This window comes from Hemiscyllium ocellatum, chromosome 2, assembly GCF_020745735.1.
Source record: "Hemiscyllium ocellatum isolate sHemOce1 chromosome 2, sHemOce1.pat.X.cur, whole genome shotgun sequence".
NCBI lineage: Eukaryota > Metazoa > Chordata > Chondrichthyes > Orectolobiformes > Hemiscylliidae > Hemiscyllium > Hemiscyllium ocellatum.
In genome coordinates, this window is record NC_083402.1 from 17,924,949 (window position 1) to 17,946,096 (window position 21,148).

Sequence of the window (21,148 nt, forward strand, 5' to 3'; positions counted from 1 at the left end):
GCACTGGTAAACATGCACACACCAAGGTCCCTCTGATCCTTGGTACTTCCCAGGGTTTGCCGTTCATCCTGTATTCCCCTGCATTTTGTCTTGCCCTCACCTCACCTTTATCTAGATTTAATTGCATTTGCTACTGATCAGCCTATACATCCTTATGTAGACTATGGCAATACTCCTCACTGTTTACCACCCTACCAGTTACCATCTGCAAATTTCCTCTACACTCCTTAATCCTCCTTCATTCAAGTCTAAATTATTTGTATAAACCACAAATGGCAAGGGTCCAAACACCAACCCTATTGCACACAAATGTCTGATTTGAAAACCTCTGTTTCCTGCCATTCAGCAATTGTGGATACAATTTGCCAAAGTTCCTTGGATTCCATGGGTCTTACCTTTGTCATCAGTCTGCCCTGAGGAGCCTAATCAAAAGCTTTGCTGAAGTCCAAGTAGACTACACCAAAATCATTGCCCTCATCTACATAATTGATCACCTCTTCAAAAATTCAATCACGTTGACCAGATGTGATCTTCCCTTAAGAAAACCATGCTGACTGGTGTTATTTAATCCTGCCTATCCAAATGCCTCTCCAGATTAATTCTGGGCATGGGAATTACTTCCAAAAAGTTGACTAACCATCAAATTTAAACTGTCTTGCCTTATGAGAATCACTGTTATGTCATCAACAACCGATAACAATCCAGAAACCAATCAGCTACTTGTTGCTGGCTGAAGTTCACCTTTTATACACTCATGGCACCAGTTTGTCTGCAACAAACGTTTCTGCAGCAATGGTTCAACAGGAAAAATCACAATTCTAAGAAGTGCTGGTAGCTTGCTTTTAAAAAGTGCAGGAATCCCTTCCATAACCTTAATTTTGAAAATGTCCTTTTTATCTTATTTCAGTCCACAATAAAAAAAACAGAAAAATTAAAAGATCGCTAATTTTTTTGACAGAGAAGCAGGTCTTTCAGTCCATTATGCCTGGAGCAGTTCTGTGACTCAGTATTATTTTCCTGCCTTTTTCCCAGATCCATGCACACAATTTCTTCTAAATAACTATCTGATGCCCTCTTGAATGCCTTAATGACTCTACGAAATTCATATTTGAGATGTGCAGCATGGAAACAGACCATTCAGTCTAACTCGTCTGTGCCGACCAGATATCCTAAATTAATCTAGTCCCATTACGTAGCCCGTATCCCTCTAAACCCTTCCTATTCATATACCTATCCAGATCCCTTTTAAGTGTTGTAATTGAACCAGTTTCTACCACTTCATCTGGCATCTCATTCCATACACCCACCACCTTTTGCAAGAAAACGTTGCCCCTTGGGTCCTCCTTAACTCTTTGTCCTCTCACCTCAGACCTTTGCTCTCTAATTCTGGACTCCCCCAACCAGTGAAAAGACCTCAACCATTTACCCTATCCATGCCCCTCATTATTTTATAAACCCCTATAAGTCACCCCTCAGCCTCAGACACTCCTGGGAAAACAGCCCCAGCCTATTCAGCCTCTCTCTCTAGCTCAAGCCTTCCAACCCTGGCAACATGTCTTTTCTAAGCCCTTTCATGTTTCATAACATCCTTCCTATAGGAGGGAGACCAGAATTGCACACAATATTCCAAAAGTGACCTAACCAATACAGCTGTAACTCCTATACCCAATGTTCTGACCAATAAAGGAAAGCATAACAAAAGCCGCCTTCACTCCTATCTATCTGAGACTCCACTTTCAAGAAACTGAGTCTGCACTCCATGGTCTCTTTGTTCAGCAACACTCCTTACAGACCTTACCATTAAGTGTATAGGTCCTGCCCTGATTTGTCTTTTGTCTATTGTTGTAATTTAGTTAAAATTAAACTCCATATACCACTTCTCGGCCCTGGCTGCATTACATTTCCAGACAGTACATTCCACACCCTAACTACTCACTCTGAGTTTTATTTCCTCGTCATCCCTGCTTCATTCACACATCTCTTCAAACCTATGCCCACTTTCTGTTTTCTTTCATGAATGGGAACAACTTCTCCCTATTCTCTGTATCCAACCCATTCAAGACTTTGAAAACTTCTATCAAATAGTGCTTCAGGCTTTTTCTGTCCAAGGAGAACAAGCTCAACGTCTTCAAGCCCAATCTACCCTTGTATTTGAAGTTTCTCGTTCGAGGAACCATTCTTGTAAATCACTTCTACAATTATTCTAATGCATTCATGTCTTGCCTATAATGTGGTTCCCACAACTACACAATACTCCAGCTGAGATCTAACCTCCTTGCTCTTGTAATCGGTGTCCCTATTAATAAAGCTAAAGACACTGAATACTTGATTTACTGCTGTCTCCACATCTGTACATGTATACAACAGGTCCTGCTGCCCCTTTATACCTCTTATTTTACATTGTCTTTCAATATTTTTCAGACAAAACTGGATCAATTTGCAATTCTCTGTATCAAACCTCATCTGCCACATAACCACCCACTGTCCATGTTCTTTTGGAGTTCCACATTAGCCTCCTTTACAGTTTATAATTCTTCCAAGATTATTATCATCAAATTTGGAATTTGTTCCTTACACAATCTAGATCAGGAAAAGCAAGAGTCCAAGTACCTTCGGGAAGTCCACTGCAAATCTTCCTCAGCCTGAAATATATTAATTGACTATTACTCTTGTGTTTCCTTTTATTTAAATTAAGTCACTGGATGTGGGCATTACTGGCTAGGCCAGCATTTGTTGCCCATCCCTAATTTCCCAGAGGGCAGTTAAGAGTCAATCACATTTCTATGGGTCTGGAGTTACATGTCAGCCAGACCAGGTAAGGATGGCAGTTTCCTTCCCTAAAAGGGACGTTAGTAAACCAGATGTGTTTTTTCTGAAAATCGACAATGGATTCATGGTCATTGTTAGACTCTGACTTCCAGATATTTATTGAATTCAAATTCCTCCGTTTGTTGTTGTGGGATTCGAACCTGAGTCCCCAGATTATTATCTGGGTCTCTGGATTAACAGTCCAATGATAATACCACTAGCCCATTGCCTCATGTTATCTGTCTGCCAGTTTTGTATCCAAGTTGCTCCTGTGCATTTTATGCCATGACTGATAACTTTTCTCACAAATTTGTATGACTTTCTGAAAATCCATATCTACCGCATCCAACAGTATTACCCTCATTGAGTACTTCATTGAGTTTTTTTTTTGTTAAAAATCCACATTGACTCTTCCTAATCAACTCAACATTTTCCATGTGACTATTTCTATACTGAATAATTTTGCTCAAAATTTTCCCACCACTGGTTAACTTGTGCATAATTGCTGGGTTGATCCTTCCAATCTTTCTGTAATGTTTGCAAATGTCCAGTTTTCTGGCACCTCCTTTGAGTCCCAGGAAGATTGAAAGAGTGCCTCCATAATTTCTACTCTCACTTCCTTCAAAGTCTTTGGATACATCTCATCTGGTTTTGATGTTTTGTTGACTCTAAATGCCAGCAATCTATTTAAGACTTCTTCCTTATTAATTTTTAACTTAAGCGGCAGATTCACTGCCTAAGCGAATGAGGGTTGAAAAGGCATCAGGAGCACTAATGCTGGACACAAACACTAATGCCGGACACAAAACTCCATTAAGCAAGAGAGACAGTTTGTTTCAGGGGACAAAGTCTCGTGTCGGTATCCTGGAAATGGACCTTTATGGGTAAGATGTTAATGCAAGGTCAGGTCCAGTGAAACGTAAAGTTTCAGTAGGTATGACAGTCTTGGACAAGGACGTGGATCGTATGAAAGTTGCAAACAGCGCAGGAGCAAAACGTGTCCAACTCCTTGACTGCCTTTCCATTTATTCCGGAACCCATGGGTTCTCCCTGTCCATCAAATATTGAAGATACCTCGGAGTCTGAGATGGACACAGTGGTCATCTTGATGCCTTTCCTGAAGAGGAAAATGAATTTCTTAAGCTACTGTGGGTTACTCGCCATCTGATTCAAAAGCAGAGTTGGAGGAACCTGACCTCGTGCTAAAATTTCACAGGAAGAGCTGCAAAAAAAAACAACCTATGTCCTTGACCTCTGGGAGGGACGTAGTGATTGTAACGATGTTAGCCAAGTGGACCTCATAGAATATGAGCTCCCCCATTACGGCTTTTAATCTTGTCACATCAAGGCGCCTTGGCTGACCGATATGAACAGCAGTGTTGAGGTTCTGTTCACCCTTAGAGTTGACTCTGAGGAAGCTGGATCACTGTCAAGTACTTACCACATGTGAATGAAGGATGACTTGGTGACTGGATACCTGACTCTTTTTCCCATTTCTTTGATTTAAAACAATATCTCTTCCTATTTTGTAATCCATAGTAATTTTCTTTTGACAAGTGTCCCATCCTGTTTACAAGGAAGCCACAGAACAGGAGTGAGTGATTTGGAAGTGGCATTAAATTAAGAAGGAGGAAAGAATTTGCATCAGCTTGGATCTGTTTGATCAAATGGCTTGTTTCTATAGCATTAATATTCCTGAATTCCAAATTAGTCTGTAAATATATATGAAGGAAAAGTAACTGAAGGACTATGGAAGGAGCATTGGAAAATTACAATTTTTTAAAAATGGAAAATAAGCAGTGATACGAACTGGTAGGGCTGAATAATGTATTTCAATATGGTATTTATATGCATTTTCGACAGATCTGCTACTACTTTGATGTCTTCAAATTTTCACTTCACAATTTGTTTGCATATGTATCCCACCATGACTGCCAAGAAATTGAACTCCTAGAAGTGTGTATGTCAGTCTTTTGTCATTGCTGTTTTATATTTTTGCTGCTTATGGGAACTCAGAATAAATATGCATGTATTCAAAAGTGACATACAGACAATCCTGATGATTACCTTTTTTTAAAAAAAAATGGGCCTGAATAGCATTTGGTCATTCTTCATTTTCTTTATTTTCTCATGTGTTTACCTCTGGATACTTATCTCTACTTAATATTAATTAAGTAATACTCCGTATGTTCTAATCAATGCTTAGTTGTGGTATTGAATCAGTGAGATATTTGTTCTTTGCTTTTTTAGGTACTGATATATCTTGATGCTCACTGTGAAGTTGGACCAAACTGGTATGCGCCACTGGTAGCTCCCATTGCTGCAAACAGGTAAGGCAAGCTGTTCTATTTCAACTCCTTTTAGGAAGGGGGTTGTAAGTGATCATGAAATCACTTTTATCATGCTTTAACTAACTTTATTTATTTATTCAAATAAAGTTATGTATTTATTCAAATGGGGTCAAAACAGGATCTTCTCATCTCTTGCCCCGTCTCAACTCCAAAGCATCACAAAAGTACTAGAGGCATATTTTACTTATTCTTGATCAGGTATGTGAGTTTCACCTCGACTAATCCTTGTGATCACTGAGATAGTGACAAATGTTTAATTCTGTTACATAGCCAGGGATCATATATTTGTAACGTGTCTTCTCTGGACAAGGTGGTTAGCAATGTAAGTCCCAAGGATCCAACTAGGATTTTGTATTACCCTTGAGAATTCATTTGGGGTGTTCATGCCTCGCTACAATTAAATCAATGAAAACTGTGAGCAAATATACTTCATGTTAATGAATCATAAATCAGCCCTGACACTAGGAGCTCTGTGCATTAAAAGTGTAAAGATATTTTATAAAACAGCATTCGAGAAATTAAATTGTATATTAGATGACAGGGGAGATGGCCAACAATATGAAAATTAAAAGGCAGTAAATTCTTCAGGTGAACTTTAAAGATCCCAGGGGACTAGTGGAAGAAGAATAAGGAGCTCTCCCAGTGTGCTGGCCAGCATTCTTCCCTTAACAAACACCACATTACAAGAAGAATTAACTTGTACTTTATTATTTTACTGTAACTGATAGCCCTGACGTAAGCAACGTGGCTACTGCATGTTATTTACGTAAGATAATGCATCACATTGTGTCATTGAAGATAAGGATAGAAGGATGAGGAGTTAGGTTTAAGAAGGTGGTGGGTAACTCTGAAAACCAGTCCATGATTGGCTTCATAATCCAGAATAGTCCTGGAGTAATAAATAATATTAACAGAGGAATGTAGGATCCAATGATAATATGGTCCAGAAAATCTGAGCATTAAAACCTAAAAAATGCCGAATGGGTTCAAATCTGCAGCCACATTGGTCCTAATGGGGCATAGATGGAGGCCACATCAGGAAGAATGAACAAGCTGGAAGACGAGATTCAAAAAATGTAGTGCTGGTCACGTAGCATACAAGGAGCAGGAGAGTCCATGTTTTCAGCATAAACTCTTCATCAGGAATTCCTGATGAAGACCTTATGCTAAAAATATCAACTCCTTGCTCCTTAGCTGCTGCCTGACTGGCTGTGCTTTTCTAGCACCAGACTTTTTGACTCTGCAATCCTCACTTTCTCTAAGCTGGAAGACTAATAGGTCACGACTGCTGACAAGGATAATAAATACTGATCTTGCTGCTGTGCTTATGAAGGCAGCTCACCACCATCTTCACAAGGACACTTAATGGTGGCCAAATAAATACTGGCTTTGCGAGCAATGCCAGTATCATAAGATTAAACATGCTTCAAAATATAATTCCATTTACACAAAATCATCACACTACATGCATTTTAATCAAAATGATAGCAGACAATCACATAGAGTCATAGCAATGTACAGCATGGAAACATACCCTTCAGCCCAACCTATCTATGCCAACCAGATATCCCAACCTGTCAGCAGCCAGCCCATATCCCTCCAAATCCTTCCTATTCATATACCCACCCAAATGCCTCTTAACTGTTGCAATTGTACCAGCCTCCCCCACTTCCTCTGGCAGCTCATTCCATGCACGTACCGCCCTATATATGAAAAGGTTGTCCCTTAGGTCTCTCATATCTTTCCCCTCTCACCCTAAACCTATGCCTTCTAGTTCTGGACTCCCCAACCCCAGGGAAAAGACTTAGGATAAATAGACAATCAATGCCCCTCATGATTTTGTAAACCTCTATAAGGTCACCCCTCAACCTCCGATGCCCCAAGGAAAACAGCCCCAGCCTGTTCAGCCTCTCTATTAGTTCAAATCTTCCAACCCTGGCAACATCTAGGATGGATTGGCTGTGCTAAATTGTCCCGTAGTGTCCAGGGATGTGTAGGTTCGGATGAATTGGCCATGCTAAATTGTCCTGTAGTGTAATTTACCATAAGTTGGCAGGAATCAGGAATATGGACAGCGTAGAGGCGAATGTAGCAGTGCAGGCTGGGTAGACCGGAGGGCCTGTTCCTGTGGCTGTACTGTCCTTTGAGCAGAGTCAGTTCTGAAAAATCAAAAGCTGGCTTCTTCCAGTCGGTAACATCAGTGCTGTTGTCCTTCGCCCAGTGCTTTGGAGCATGTCTGCCCTGTTTTCAGTGACCTCCCTTGGAACTCTGGCTGGCTGGGAGTTGCGACGTGGTGGGAGATTGGGGGTGGCGGTGAGCTGACCTTGTTCGAGGTATTTATTCATTTGTTACAGATGTTATAGCGCATCACAAATGTATTGTGATGGTGGAAGTGCCTTTAAAATTTGTCCTTATCCAATGCAGTAGCTGGTCTGTATGCAGAAAAGCTCTGTTTGTATTGCATGTGCATGTAGTCCAGGTGGGTTTTTTTGGCATACAGAATAAAAATCCCTCCTATGGACTCTAGTCTCTCCCAATTTTGAAAAAAAAATCTTTCGTATGTTCACACTTGTGGAGTGTTTTGTCATGTCTTCAACATCTCAAAGCTTTCATATGGTTAATGTGGGGAAAACAGGAGATGAGCGCCATTACCTCTTGTCAAATTAATGAGCTGGTGCAAGCGTCATGGGACAAATGCCTGCTCCTTTGCTCTAACATTTCAGTGATTCTGCGAATTAGAGTACATTTAGTAAATACGGCTGCTAACTACCAGCTGAAAATCAGCAGGAGAAATGTCACTAATAGAAATTTTACCCTTTTTGAATAATGTGTTGAGATGACTTAACATTAACCTGAATGGGCAGATAGAATTGGGTTTAATTCCAGTAATGATGGATATCGAAAATAGTCCTGTGTCAAAAGATTAGTTCCCCACACAGGAATTGTCGTCTTGGCCTTGTGTCAACAAAACCTGGATAGACCATTCCTCTTGTGACCTTTGTTTTGATTAAATTGTCATAGTTGCCAACATTTGATATTTTTAAAAAATTTCAGGATCCCTTGGTGTACTTTAAAAGTAACTTGCTGTTCAGCTCTTCATGAAAACTCAAGTCATTGTTCAAGAAGGCTTTAAAGTGGGTTAGTGTGCATGTGGTGCTAATTACCCTGAGAGGGGCCCAAGCTGATTAGCCCAGTAGCAAATGTGTTGCTGGTCAAAGCACAGCAGGTTAGGCAGCATCTCAGGAATAGAGAATTCGACGTTTCGAGCATAAGCCCTTCATCAGGAATAAGAGAGAGAGAGCCAAGCAGGCTGAGATAAAAGGTAGTGATTAGCCCAGTAGCCTGTCAATCTGAATGGTCTGAATCCTAAGCAGCCAGTCTAATGTATCGACTACTGTGATTGAATATTAGTTAACCATGACTTCAGCATCTCTGAACAACTGTATTCAGTGACCAAGTAGGAGACAACCATATGCCTTGGGTGCTCCTTTCTTACTGACTCATACTATGTTCATTTGGGCCTCATAGGATCCTGCTTTCTTCACTCCTCTTCAGACATGGTTAGAACCTTTTTGAAACACTTTCCCTTTCTGACCTGTTGGTCCCTAACCAGAGTGGTTTCCCCTCTGAGAGTGAGAGCATATGAGACAGTAAGTGGAGTACACTGATGCAGAGTACAAAAGTCAAGAAATTTTGTCTGTATTGAACAGTTCGACCCCACTGTGACAATGGTTCTCAGTTATGGGCATCCAAAAGCTGTGAGGAGAATGTTTAAAGTAGGGATACTTGGATAAGAGATTGGAAAAAGGAGAAACCCCAGAGCCCCTAGATATATTTTCCTGACCCTGCTGCTCAATCTAATTGTATCTCACTGTTGAAAGCTAGATGAATTATTTTCCCTGCCCAAATGCAAGTTTGTAGTCTGTGTAGTAGTCAAACAAAAAACCAGCACATTTGGTCTGCTTTCCTACTCTGTAAGGTTTGGTACTGCAACACAACTAGAAAACACTGCATTGTGTTGAAGGTATTCACTTAAACTATGCCTATTTTGAATAGAGAGGTCAAGAAAAGGCTAAGTTTAAATTTTTATCATGACAAAAGTAACCTACCTATTTATAATTATCAAAATCCTGCAAAGATCTGGCATCCTTTTACTGAAGGCTTCCTCTAAAATTCCATTGCTAGAGTTTTTCAGCCTTTTGCATTGCACTAAATCCCCACTTCGTATTCTTGTTGTTGACGAAATTCAGTTTGGTTTTCCAGTGAACTTCTCCCAAGGAAAAGCAGTAATAGATTTGACCTCCCTCCTTTTCCATTATTATACATCCACACTGTAGACTATAAAGACTCTAAGCTCGCCACAGATTGAGATAAAAGCAACTCTCTCTCAGCGTTTTATTTTTCAATACCCGCTGTGAAATTATTGTGGCACTTTTACCACTGTGCTGAAACAAAAATGTTGGCTTCCCGTCAGCAAAAATCTAAATTTCCTATTTTCACTGCACACTTTTGTTATTTTTAAGCTATTTTCTTGCAATAGTTCTGAATTACATGGATGGTGCAGTGTTAATTTTAGTCTACTATATTCGTTGTTAAGGTAACTTAAGAAATGAATTTACATAGTGCGGAACTTCAGTGCATTCCCCTCCGTTATCATATACAAGATTCCAAGTTGTGCACTAATCTGCCCTTTGTGTTAATTAAAATTTGCCTCTCAGCAAATTTGAAACATTTGAATGAATCTTTATTTTCTAAGTATCAGTTTATATACTGTTTTGAAAGGGTTGTAGATGGATTTGTTTTTGTGTATGTATACTTTTTATATATGAAACATTTCATTCTATAAGATGCAATGTAAATAATAAATTACAATCAAAATATCTTTTTATGATTTATTTACAACCAGATCAAAACCTGACCAGAAGATCAAAGCATGTCATATGCATAAAGGCAATGGGTGTGTCAGGTCACTAATAGCTCAAGCAGTAAATGCACCATTAAGCTTTGTTGATCTGAAGGGCTCCAGTTCTTTCAGGTGTTTACTGGGTTGGCCAATCTCAGCTGAGGTGCTAGAATCGACCCTTTTGGATGATCAGTAATGTTGCCACACTTAGATATTATCATGTTAAAAAATGTCTGGCTAAATGATATGAATTGCTTATAGACAAAAAGCAATTTAAGGTTACTATTTCAGGCACCAGATGTCAAACACCAACAGAATAATTTAATAGTAAAATAACTTTTTTTTAAAAGTTTTTTTTAAATGCCACCTGTAGTTTATTTTGCTCAGGCTTTGCTGCACTTTGACCTAATTGTTAAATGTGAAGGTTCAGATGGTAATCCTGTATTTTTGGTATCTATTGTGTTCTTAAATGTTTGTTTCAGAACTACATGCACAGTTCCCCTTATAGATTATATAGATGGTAATGACTTTACCATTGAACCACAGCAAGGTGGGGATGAGGATGGTTTTGCCAGAGGGGCCTGGGATTGGAGCTTGCTATGGAAGCGTGTACCATTAAACAGTCGTGAAAAGGCCAGAAGAATGCATAAAACTGAGCCTTATCGGTAATCACAGTTGAATTTATTTATTGTTTGACAATGTATTTCTAAGTCCTATAATTTTTCTATTTTTCCCATATATCCCGCTGCATCCCTGACCCTAATTCCTCTAAAATATTGACGCATGGATCCTTGCACCTACCCTTTCCGCCTCCACCAACGATATTGCTGCAGAACCACATGTACTGTCCCACTCATAGATGCCATAAATGGAAATACTTACGACATATCACCACAAGGGGGTGGTGACGAAGATGGTTTTGCTAGAGGAGCATGGGATTGGAGCATGCTGTGGAAGCGTGTCCCTCTGTCCAAGCGGGAGAAGGAAAGGAGAAAACATAGAACTGAACCATATTGGTAATCATTAGAACATTTAATAACTACCAAATATAAAAATTCTGCGCACTAATTCTTTATCCAGCTAATGTCCATTTCTGTTTCTGTCCCTATTTTTGTGTCAGGTATTTCTTTTCTCCTTTACCTGAAAAATAACATTCACAATGAACTGAAAAGACTGCACTCACATAAATTGTCAATTCTTCTCAATCTTGAAACACAGAAACTTATTTTTTTACTTCATGACTTAAATGCTTTAAGAGTTTGTGGTGAGTACTAAATAAGGATCAACCAATATTTCTTGTCAGTTTCTATATGGAGGTGGTGCCTGTAATACTAAAAACCAGAATGTCCAGTTTAACACTATGCAATTGCCAAAATACAACTCATACTTGTACACTGAGCTGGAGTTCATTGCAGAGGGAGTGTCCTAATCCCACACAGTTGGCTCCAATCATTTTAATTTTTCCCAGCAGCACAATTGGGAAGGAAATAATGTAGCCTGGAATGTATCGAGTGAATTGAACAATTCTGTCAAAATTGCAAAGATGAATATCTTGTAAAAAGATGCATTTCATTAGGGGAAAGCTGAGAAATTTGTATTTGCTATTGAAAACTGTTTCCTTTGTGTGTATGAACTTTACCATATCATCTCGTTACCAGGGTTATTTTTTAACACACTTGCCAGATCCTGGCATCTGGTATAGCTTTAAGCCACTCCTTTTATTACATGTGCATATGGGTGAGTAAGTTTAGGTAAGTAAACAAAAGACTTTTATTATTTCTCCATTGCTAAAACGCAAGAAGAACTCAGGTGGAAAATAGGTGTGAATTACAGTATTCTAAAGTTTCATAATGCACCTGAGCAGGGAATACAGCTTTAACCCCTTCCTGAATGAGTGAGAAGAAATCAATTCCCACACTCAGACCTGGTCCCTTTGGTTAAAAACATTAAACTAGAGCAAGTTCAAGATTGATAATTCACCAAGAAAGAACCATAGTTTTTCAGAAATCTTGCAGTATAATTTCACATTTGACACCATTAAAATGCTGTTCTTGAGAGTAATTAAAATGTGTTAGTAAATCATCAAAGAAAATTGATGGATGCAATATTAGCCCTAATCTCTCTCTCTGTTAGGAAAGATATCTATTTTCAAATGGATAGAGTCATGGATTGAATGAGAATATTCTGCCACTGTACAATCATTTTTTTCATTTTGGATCTTAAGTATTGTACAGAAACATAGGAACAGAAGTAGGCCTTTCAGCCCATGGAACCTGCCTGGCCATGCAACATGGCTGATTAAACACTTGAATGCCTTTTACTTACCCCATATTTATAATCCTGTCCACTGCCAGTAATCAGAAATATTTTAATTTCTATCTTAAAGATTCTCAAGAGACTGAACTTCCTCATTCTGTGGTAGAAAATACCAATAGAGTCATAGTTCACAACTTGACGAGTAAAATCATTTTTCTTCATCTCTGTCTGAAGTGGCATTCCTCTTATTTGTAAATTGTGCCCTTTGGTTTTAGACTTTCCCCACCAGGCGATACAACTTGTCAACTGCATCTACCTGTCTATCCCCTTTTAAGTATAGAGTTCAATAAGGTCACCTCTTGAATGAAACTCTGAAGAACAGCACAGTTTGCCCAATCTGGCCAATTCTTCAACCTGTTTAGCATACAACTCTTGAACATACACAAGAACAGATGACATCAGACTAAAAACATGTAGAAAACATCCAGAGATTGCAGAATAAAATATTTGAGGGTGCATTTGAATTGTTTTATTGGTGAGACAAGGATTGAGGAGAGATGTGGTTGAGGTGCAGGGATATAGAAGGTAAGTCAGAACAGAACAAAGAAACAAAAGGGAGAATTTGTACAGGTTACAAGAAGCATTACTTTTAAGAGTTGACAATTTTGCGATTAATTTTACAAGGGAGATTGTGGCACATATATATTCTCAGGTGGCAAGGTGGACTAATATCTCTGGGGAAACACTAAGGCACAAAGAGACCAATTTAATTCTGACTTTGAGACTTTCTATATTCGGCTACCTTAATTTTGACATTCATTTTTATTGCAATTTCATGTATCCAAGAATTTATGTTAGCCCTATTTTTATGAATTTGCTTTTTGCAGTTTCTCTTTTTTGTAGTATAGTATCAAATACAGTTTGATGCAGGACAAAGTTGTGAGTCAACATGTGGAAATGGCATTTTTGTCAATGTGTTCAACATTAAATATTGGTTGATCTTTAAACAACAAAAGTTATATACTGCTTGATTTGCCCTGTTTGCAGCAAATAAGATGCATCACTAGCTTCTGTTTGAAAATAGAAACTTTTGATTAAAGTAGTCACAGTTATATGTGTCATAGTATCCTTTAATATCCAGTTGCTGTTTAGGCTGTTTTGTGTTGAGTGAGGCAAATCACTCATATCTGCCTTTCCATTATAGCAGCTAAATTTTGTAAAAATATTTCCAAAAAAATAAATTTCAACAGCTGAAATTTCACTTTGAAATTTAAGATTGATTGTAAATGCATTTGTTGACATCTTCAGCAAAGTAAGTACATATGTTGTTGATATTGTATAGCACTGTATCAGCCCTCAAATGATTCTTCTTTGTATCCAGTGGAATGGTCTAGTATTTGATTGACAAAGCTGTGGCCTGATCAATATTTGTGAGCACTGACAGCCAAAAGCTTAGAGCAGACTTTCGGTTTTCATTGGAAATTTCTAACCTACTAAACGAGGCCAGAAAAAAGTGCTCTAATTGTAGTTGTTCCACATCTGTGTAATGCATCTTATTCTCTGAACAATATGGTAGATTTAAAAAATATATATATATAATTGTGTGAGTGCAGCGAGCTTTAATCTGATTCTGCCTAATACCCTTAGATTTTCACTGCGCTATTCTCCATGTCAGATTTTAGAGGCTCTTCTATCCTCCGTCTCCCTGAAAAAACCTAGTTTGACTCTGTGGTTCTACTTTCCTTGTTCTGCTTGTCTTGGACCCACCTTACCTGAACATATTACAGTGCTCTGCCAAATGAACAAATAAAAAGCTGTGACTATGCATGGGGTTCTGCTGCCATGTTTTTCCGTATTTTGAGGTGTATTTCTAACATGATTCTTCCTTTAACAAGAAATACTTTTGCAAGCCTTTTTTAATCTCTGACCTTTTCCTTCATTTAAATGTGCTTTGCATGGACATAGCCTGTTATATTTAATACCTTAATTAGAAAGTTGTGCAATTATAGTTTGCATTTTTATGTTACAGCATGTTGTTTATAAATCAAAATTACCAGTACTAGTTGATATTTTAATGGAAGGAGCTACCTGATTAAAGATTTGTCCTTACAAATGTTGTAAGTTGTGTTTTACTTTCCCTACTTTAGCTGAGCCAGAGTCTTTCGGATCATAAGATAAAAGAACAGAATTAGGCCATTTGTCCATCAAGTGTCACCCTATTTTCTGACTTCTCTGTAACCCTTGATCCCCTTAGTAATCAAGAATCTATCTATCGCTATCTTAAATGTAGAAATGAAAATAATCCACAGTGATACTTGGTAACTTCAGTTGGGATAAATTTCTGCTGTGCCTCTCAAATTACCACTAGAAACTCCTGCCATTGTTGCTCCATCATCTTCCCTGCTAGGTTCCCTTTCTAGTCAACTCTGACCAGCTCCTCCTCCATGGCTTTGGAGTTATCTTTCCTCAACTGTCACATCTGATTCCAGCTTCTCTCTCTCTCAAATTACAGGGTGAATTCTATCATATTATGGTTACTGTCTCCTGTGGTTCTTTCACTTTATGCGCCTTAATCAATGCTGTCTCACTTCACATCACCAAATCCAAAATTGCCTGTTTCCTCGTGGGTTCTGCCACAAATCGCTCCAAACAAAATCTAAGACAATTCCACAAATTCTATAGGATCTGTTACCAACTTGATTTTGACAATCGACTTGCATATTAAAGTCTGCAATGATTATTGTAATAGTACTGTTCTTATAAGCCTTTTCTACCTTTTGATTTATTTTCTGTCCCACATCCTGAATTCTGTAGGAGGCCTGTACATAACTCCTATCCGGGTAGAGTTCCTCAATTGTATCAGACAGATTCTATGCCTTCCGGCTCATCACTTCCTGCTATTGATTTAATTTCATTTCGAACGTAGACCAATACAGCGCAGAACAGGCCCTTCAGCTCTCGATGTTGCAAGGACCTGTGAACTATTCTCAGCTCTTCCCTCTTCACTATCCTATCGTCATTCATGTGGTTTCTCCAAGGATTGTTTAAATCTCCCTAATATGGCTGAGTTGACTACATTGGCAGGTAGGGCATTCCACACTCTTACCACTCTGAGTAAAGAACCTACCTCTGACATCTGTATTAAACCTATCACCCCTCAATTTGTAGTTATGCCCCCTCGTACAAGCTGACATAATCATCCTAGGAAAAAGTCTTTCACTGTCTACCCTATCTAATCCTCTGATCATCTTGTATGTCTCTATCAAATCCCCTCTTAGCCTTCCTTCTTCTTTCCAATGAGAACAGACCCAAGTCTCTCAGCCTTTCCTCATAAGACCTTCCCTCCAGACCAGGCAACATCCTGGTAAATCTCCTCTGCACTTCTTCCATTGCTTCCATATCCTTCCTGTAATAGGGCAACCAGAACTGTACACAATATTCCCAAGTGTGGCCGCACGAGTGTTTTGTATAGTTACAGCATGATATTGCAGCTCTGGAACTTAATCCCTCTACAAATGAAACCTAACACACCGTATGCCTTCTTAACAGCATTATCAACCTGGGTGGCAACTTTCAGGGATCTATGTACATGGGCTCCAAGATCCCTCTGCACATCCACACTACTAAGAATCTTTCCATTGACCAAGTACTCTGCCATCCTGTGATTCTTCCCAAAATGCATCACCTCGCATTTAGCTGCATTGAACTCCATTTTGCCACCTTTCAGCCCAATTCTGCAGTTATCCAAGTCCCCCTGCAACCTGCAACATTCTTCCAAACTGTCCACTGCTCCACTAACTTTAGTGTCTTCTGCAAATTTACTAATCCATCCACCTATGCCTGCGTCTAAGTCATTTATAAAAATAACAAACAGCAGTTGTTCCAAAACATATTTTTATGGCACACCACCAGTTACCGGACTCCATGCTGAATATTTTCTATTAACTACCACTCGCTGTCTTCTTTCAGAAAGTTAGTTGCTAATCCAAACTGCTAAATCACCCTCAATTCCATGCCTCTGCATTTTCTGCAACAGCCTACCATGTGGAACCTTATCAAAGGCTTCACTGAAGTCCACGTATACCATGTCAACTGCCCTACCCACATCTACATGCTTCATCACCTTCTCAAAAAACTCAGAGGTTTGTGAGACACGACCTGCCCTTGACGAAACCGTGTTGACTATCTAAACTCAAATTTCTTACTAACAAGGCAACCCTACATCTTCTGCCATCCTTTCAATATTGCGTATATCACTAGATAATTAATTCCTAGCTCTGATTCCCTTGCAGCTATGTCTCTGTGATACACGCTGCATTGTACCTACCAATTCAAATTAGCACTACAAGCTTACCTTGTTTTGTATACTACGTGTATTTAAGTACAGCACCCTTAGTCCTGCATTGACCTGTTCCCTTCTCATAGTTGTCCCCTTACCTGTTGTGTCTGAAGTTAGATTCATGACCCTTTTCATATTCTTTCTCCTGTTACTTGTTAAGAAAACATTAATAACTTCTCCGAAACTGCCTCATGAAACACAATGTTCAGGTAATTCTTCACCCTTCAAAATGTGAAAATTCCAGTCAATGTCCCTGTTCCATTCAGTACAAGTGAATACCACAATGTTTATGTTATTGTGAATATTTCCAGTTGATCACTTTTTAAGTGTTTGTATGGTACACGTTAGAATTTGTTTTTAATTGTGATTTGCAGTGATAAAGAATGTGTAGTCCCATGGTGGTAATAAATCTGCTGCTTGCTCTCTTTCAAAAAAAGAAGCAAATCCTGCAGGTACATAGCTACTAGAGACCATAATATAGTTGCCCTTGGCTCAAGACAGTTACCTAGATCATCACTCCCCTTAAATGGAATACCAGTAAAAAGAAAATCGTGTTCCATCTGCTGTCTTAATTCTTTATTTGGATCAAATGAAAATGCTGAATTAAAGTCATGCATCAGAGAAGACATTTAGAGTAATTGAAAGCAAACCACAAACTTATGTTCAGATTAGGTCATTAGACTATAACAGAAGAAGTCTGAAGATACCACAACTGCAAGTTAGAGGGTGTCAGGGAAGGAAGCAAACAAGTTTTGAATTTCATATTATACATCTGTGTTCTTGAATGGAAAGTAAAGGGGATGTAGTTTGAATGATAAGAATTGGGAGTACAGGTGTGGAAAATGTCAACTTTAAACAAAACTGCTCCAGATTTGCAGTCAAATCAAAGTAACCATTCCAAAACACAACATGGGCTTGTCTGTTCTTGCACCAGCAGGATGTGCTTGCACCATATTTATAAGCTATAGATCTAACAAGATACACATTTTTTTCATGGAGGTTGGGTTGGTTGGGCTAATCTGAGGAGCCAATGGGCAAGATAAAGGCAAAGATAATTCTTCCTGTTAACTGGATCACAGATTCTGCATTAGACTTTCACATTACTTTGCTTGTTCGCATTTAGACATTTGGGTTATAGTTTTTTTTCTCAGTAAAAGAGCTTGGATAATAAAAGCTGAATTTAAAAATTCTCGTACTGACTGAGATAAGCATGGGAAATGCTAGAAACACTCCAAAGGTTACATTTGAAGGAATAATTTGTCAGTTTTCCCCACAAAGTCTGAGTAACCAGCAATTTCCAATTTATTTGTTTTGTGTCGTTAAGTTGCAATACCTTTTTCTGTGGTTTTTGTTTAGGCATTAATTAAAATCTTCTAAGTGTGTTTATTTGGACTCTTACAAATTTTATTCTCCCTGTGAAAAACACATCTTATTTTAGTTGCATTTGTTTCCATTTAACAATGGTTTCAAAGATTCAAACCAATTAACATCTGTAGTACAGCAGTTTGCTATATCATAATTTAGCAAATTGACCTGAAATTAACAGATTCCTATTTGGAAAACGGCATTGCAACTTTAAATTGGTTTTACATGGGATTGATTTTAAAACTGTGCACTTCAGAAAAGAATAGATGCCAAAGTATCACTACAACTGTTGGAAATTCTAATTTGCTGTCTATTTATCCAACAATGACTTTGCCAGGTCCCCAGCTATGGCTGGGGGTTTGTTCGCTATTGAACGAGATTACTTCTTTGAACTTGGGCTGTATGACCCTGGCCTTCAAATCTGGGGAGGTGAAAACTTCGAGATATCTTATAAGGTAATGGACGAGAAATATAATAGGTTGTGACATATTATTCTGAAATTCATAAATTCAGTACTCATAATAGGGCACTATTGTCACTGAAATATCATTGTCAGAGGTCTAAAGGCCATGAGACTAGAGGTTTCAGGGCAGAAGTAGTCCATTTGGTCTATTGCGTCTACTTCACCATACAATGAGATCATAGTTGATCTAATAATGCTCAGCTCCATTTTTCTGCTGTTTCCTCATAACCATGGGTGGTATGTGGCTCAGTGATTAGCAGTGCTGCCTCACAACACCAGGGACATGGTTCAATTCCAGCCTCCTGTCTGTGTGGAGTTTATGCATTTTCTGTGTGTCTGTGTGGGTTTCCTCGGGGTGCTCCAGTTTCCTCTCTCAGTGCAAAGATGTGCAGGTTAGGTGGATTGGCCGTGTTACATTGCCCATAGTGTTCAGCGATGTGTAGATTAGTTGGATTAGCCATAGGAAATGCAGAATTACTTGGATAGAGTTGGTGGGAATCTGTTATTAAAATAAGATTTTTGAGTACTTGGAAGTGCATGGTAAAGCAGGGCAGAGTCAACACGACTTCGTCAAGGATAGGTAATGCCTGACAAATCCGTTAGACTTCTTTATGGGTGGTAACGAGCAAGTTAGAGAAAGGAGAGCCAGTGAACGTGATCAATTTGGATTTTGAGAAGGCTTTTGACAAGGTGTCGCTAAATAAGATGAGTCTGGGGATGGTGATAGGGACAAGTAACTGACATTGGTTGACTGACAGAAAGCAGACTGTAGGGATAAAAGGGTCTTTTTCAGGATGGCAATGGAGTTTCACAGGAGTCAGTATCAGTATGACAACTATTCACATTAGACATTACTGATTTGTGCGAAAGAACTGAAGGCATTGCCACTAAGTTTGCAGATGATACAAAGATAGGTGGAAAGACTGACAATGTTACGAAATGGAGAAGGTGCAGAAGGGTACAGGTTAGGAAATTGGGCAAAGTGGCAGATTGAATACAGTGTGGGAAAGTGTGAGGCTATGCACTTTGCTAGGAACAACAGAGGCATAGACTACTTTCTAAAACTAGAAAGAAGTAGTAACGGACTTGGGAATCCTAGTTTAGAATTATTTTTAGGTTAACATGCAGGTTCAGTTAACAGTTAGGAACGCAAATGCAGTGTTACAAATTGTACTGCTGAGGCTTTATAAGGCTGTGGTCAGACCATGTTTGGAATATTGTGATCCAAGATCATTGCTTGCTATTGCATTTTTTCAATCCCATATTAAGAGTTACAACATCACTCTCTTCCTTCCTCCCTGTCCTTCCAACAAGTCACCCACCCTTGAATACTTAGTTCCCAGCTTTGGTCTCCATGGTGCTATATGATCATACCCCAGACCTTTGTTTGTGCCTTTAATTCATTTGTTCTGAATGCCACATACTTTGACCCTTTTATCCCTACATTCTGGGAGAATCTAAAAGTAGAGGTCATAATTTAACACTAAAGGCATGCCCATTGAATTTCATTGCCATTTTTACTCTGTGTTGAGAGCCTTTGGAATTTAAATATTTTTAAGGCAGAGGTAGGTATATTCTTGATTATTAAATGGATTAAAGATTATTGGGGATACGCAAGGATGTAGAGTTGAAATTAAAATCAAATCAACCATGATTTTACTGATGGGCGAGCAGGCCTATTCTTGTTTCGTGTTAGTTTGTTCATAATTCTGCCCTTTTAGTGTTTTGACCCTCTTTGCTGTTTATGGTTTTTTTTCCAATGTTTGTGCACTCTTGTCCATTACACTCTGGATCTAGATTAGAGTGGTGCTGGAAAAGCACAGCAGGTCAGACAGCATCCGAGGAGCAGGAAAATCAATGTTTCGGGAAAAGCCCTTCATCAGGAATAGACACGTTGATTTTCCTGCTCCTAATGCTGCCTGACCTGCTGTGCTTTTCTAGCACCACTGTAATTTAGTTTCTGGTTTCCAGCATCTGCAGTCCTTGTTTTTACCTAGTTCATTACACTCTGGGTGTGAATGTTTCAATAATGCTGTGACATCTCTTGGCTTTGGAGGCCTATCTGAACCTCCCTCTCCTGCCACACAAATACAAGTTGCAGTGACATCACATGTGTAAGAAAAAATCAGAGCTTGACTATAAAAGTTTGTATCAGTGTAGTTTTATTGTTGTCCTCAAGAATTTGTGGAAAGTTTTACTTGTGGGAATTGCAATGCATTCTGAAACTGTCATCGGGGTGACTTTTTGATTGGTATAATAAGTGGATTAAATTATATTGAATTGTGGAGAAAAGTAATTAAAGAATGTTATCCTACATAAAAATGACTTTTCCTTCTTTATTTTCTGTCTCTCTAGATATGGCAGTGTGGAGGCAAGTTGCTGTTTGTACCTTGCTCTCGTGTTGGGCATATTTATCGTTTACATGGGTGGGCAGGAAATCCACCGCCTGCTCATGTTGGGTCATCCCCAACATTAAAGGTATGTATCCATCCAATTACTCAACATTAACAATATCTCAAAACAACTTTTGTAAATACTATTAAATGGAAAATTGGTTCTCTCTACCTTGCAATGTCAAGGATCTCAATACAATTCTCGAGTTTTTTGTGTCCTTCACAAAATTTGAAATTGTTCCCTGCTTGCCACACTCTAGATGACTTTGC

General features: G+C 38.8%; 1 protein-coding gene across 2 annotated transcripts in view; it reads left to right on the forward strand.

Moving 5' to 3' along the window:
* Positions 1-21,148, forward strand: part of galnt7 (UDP-N-acetyl-alpha-D-galactosamine: polypeptide N-acetylgalactosaminyltransferase 7) — a 148,724-nt gene that overhangs the window by 110,863 nt on the left and 16,713 nt on the right. Inside the window, exons 5-8 of one of the 2 annotated variants that reach the window (XM_060842873.1) lie at positions 5,059-5,138; positions 10,545-10,727; positions 18,360-18,477; positions 20,841-20,963. In XM_060842873.1, coding sequence (XP_060698856.1) covers positions 5,059-5,138; positions 10,545-10,727; positions 18,360-18,477; positions 20,841-20,963 — 504 coding nt within the window. Of the gene's footprint in view, positions 1-5,058; positions 5,139-10,544; positions 10,728-10,895; positions 11,079-18,359; positions 18,478-20,840; positions 20,964-21,148 lie in introns of both variants that reach the window. The other variant, XM_060842864.1, reaches the window with a different exon arrangement.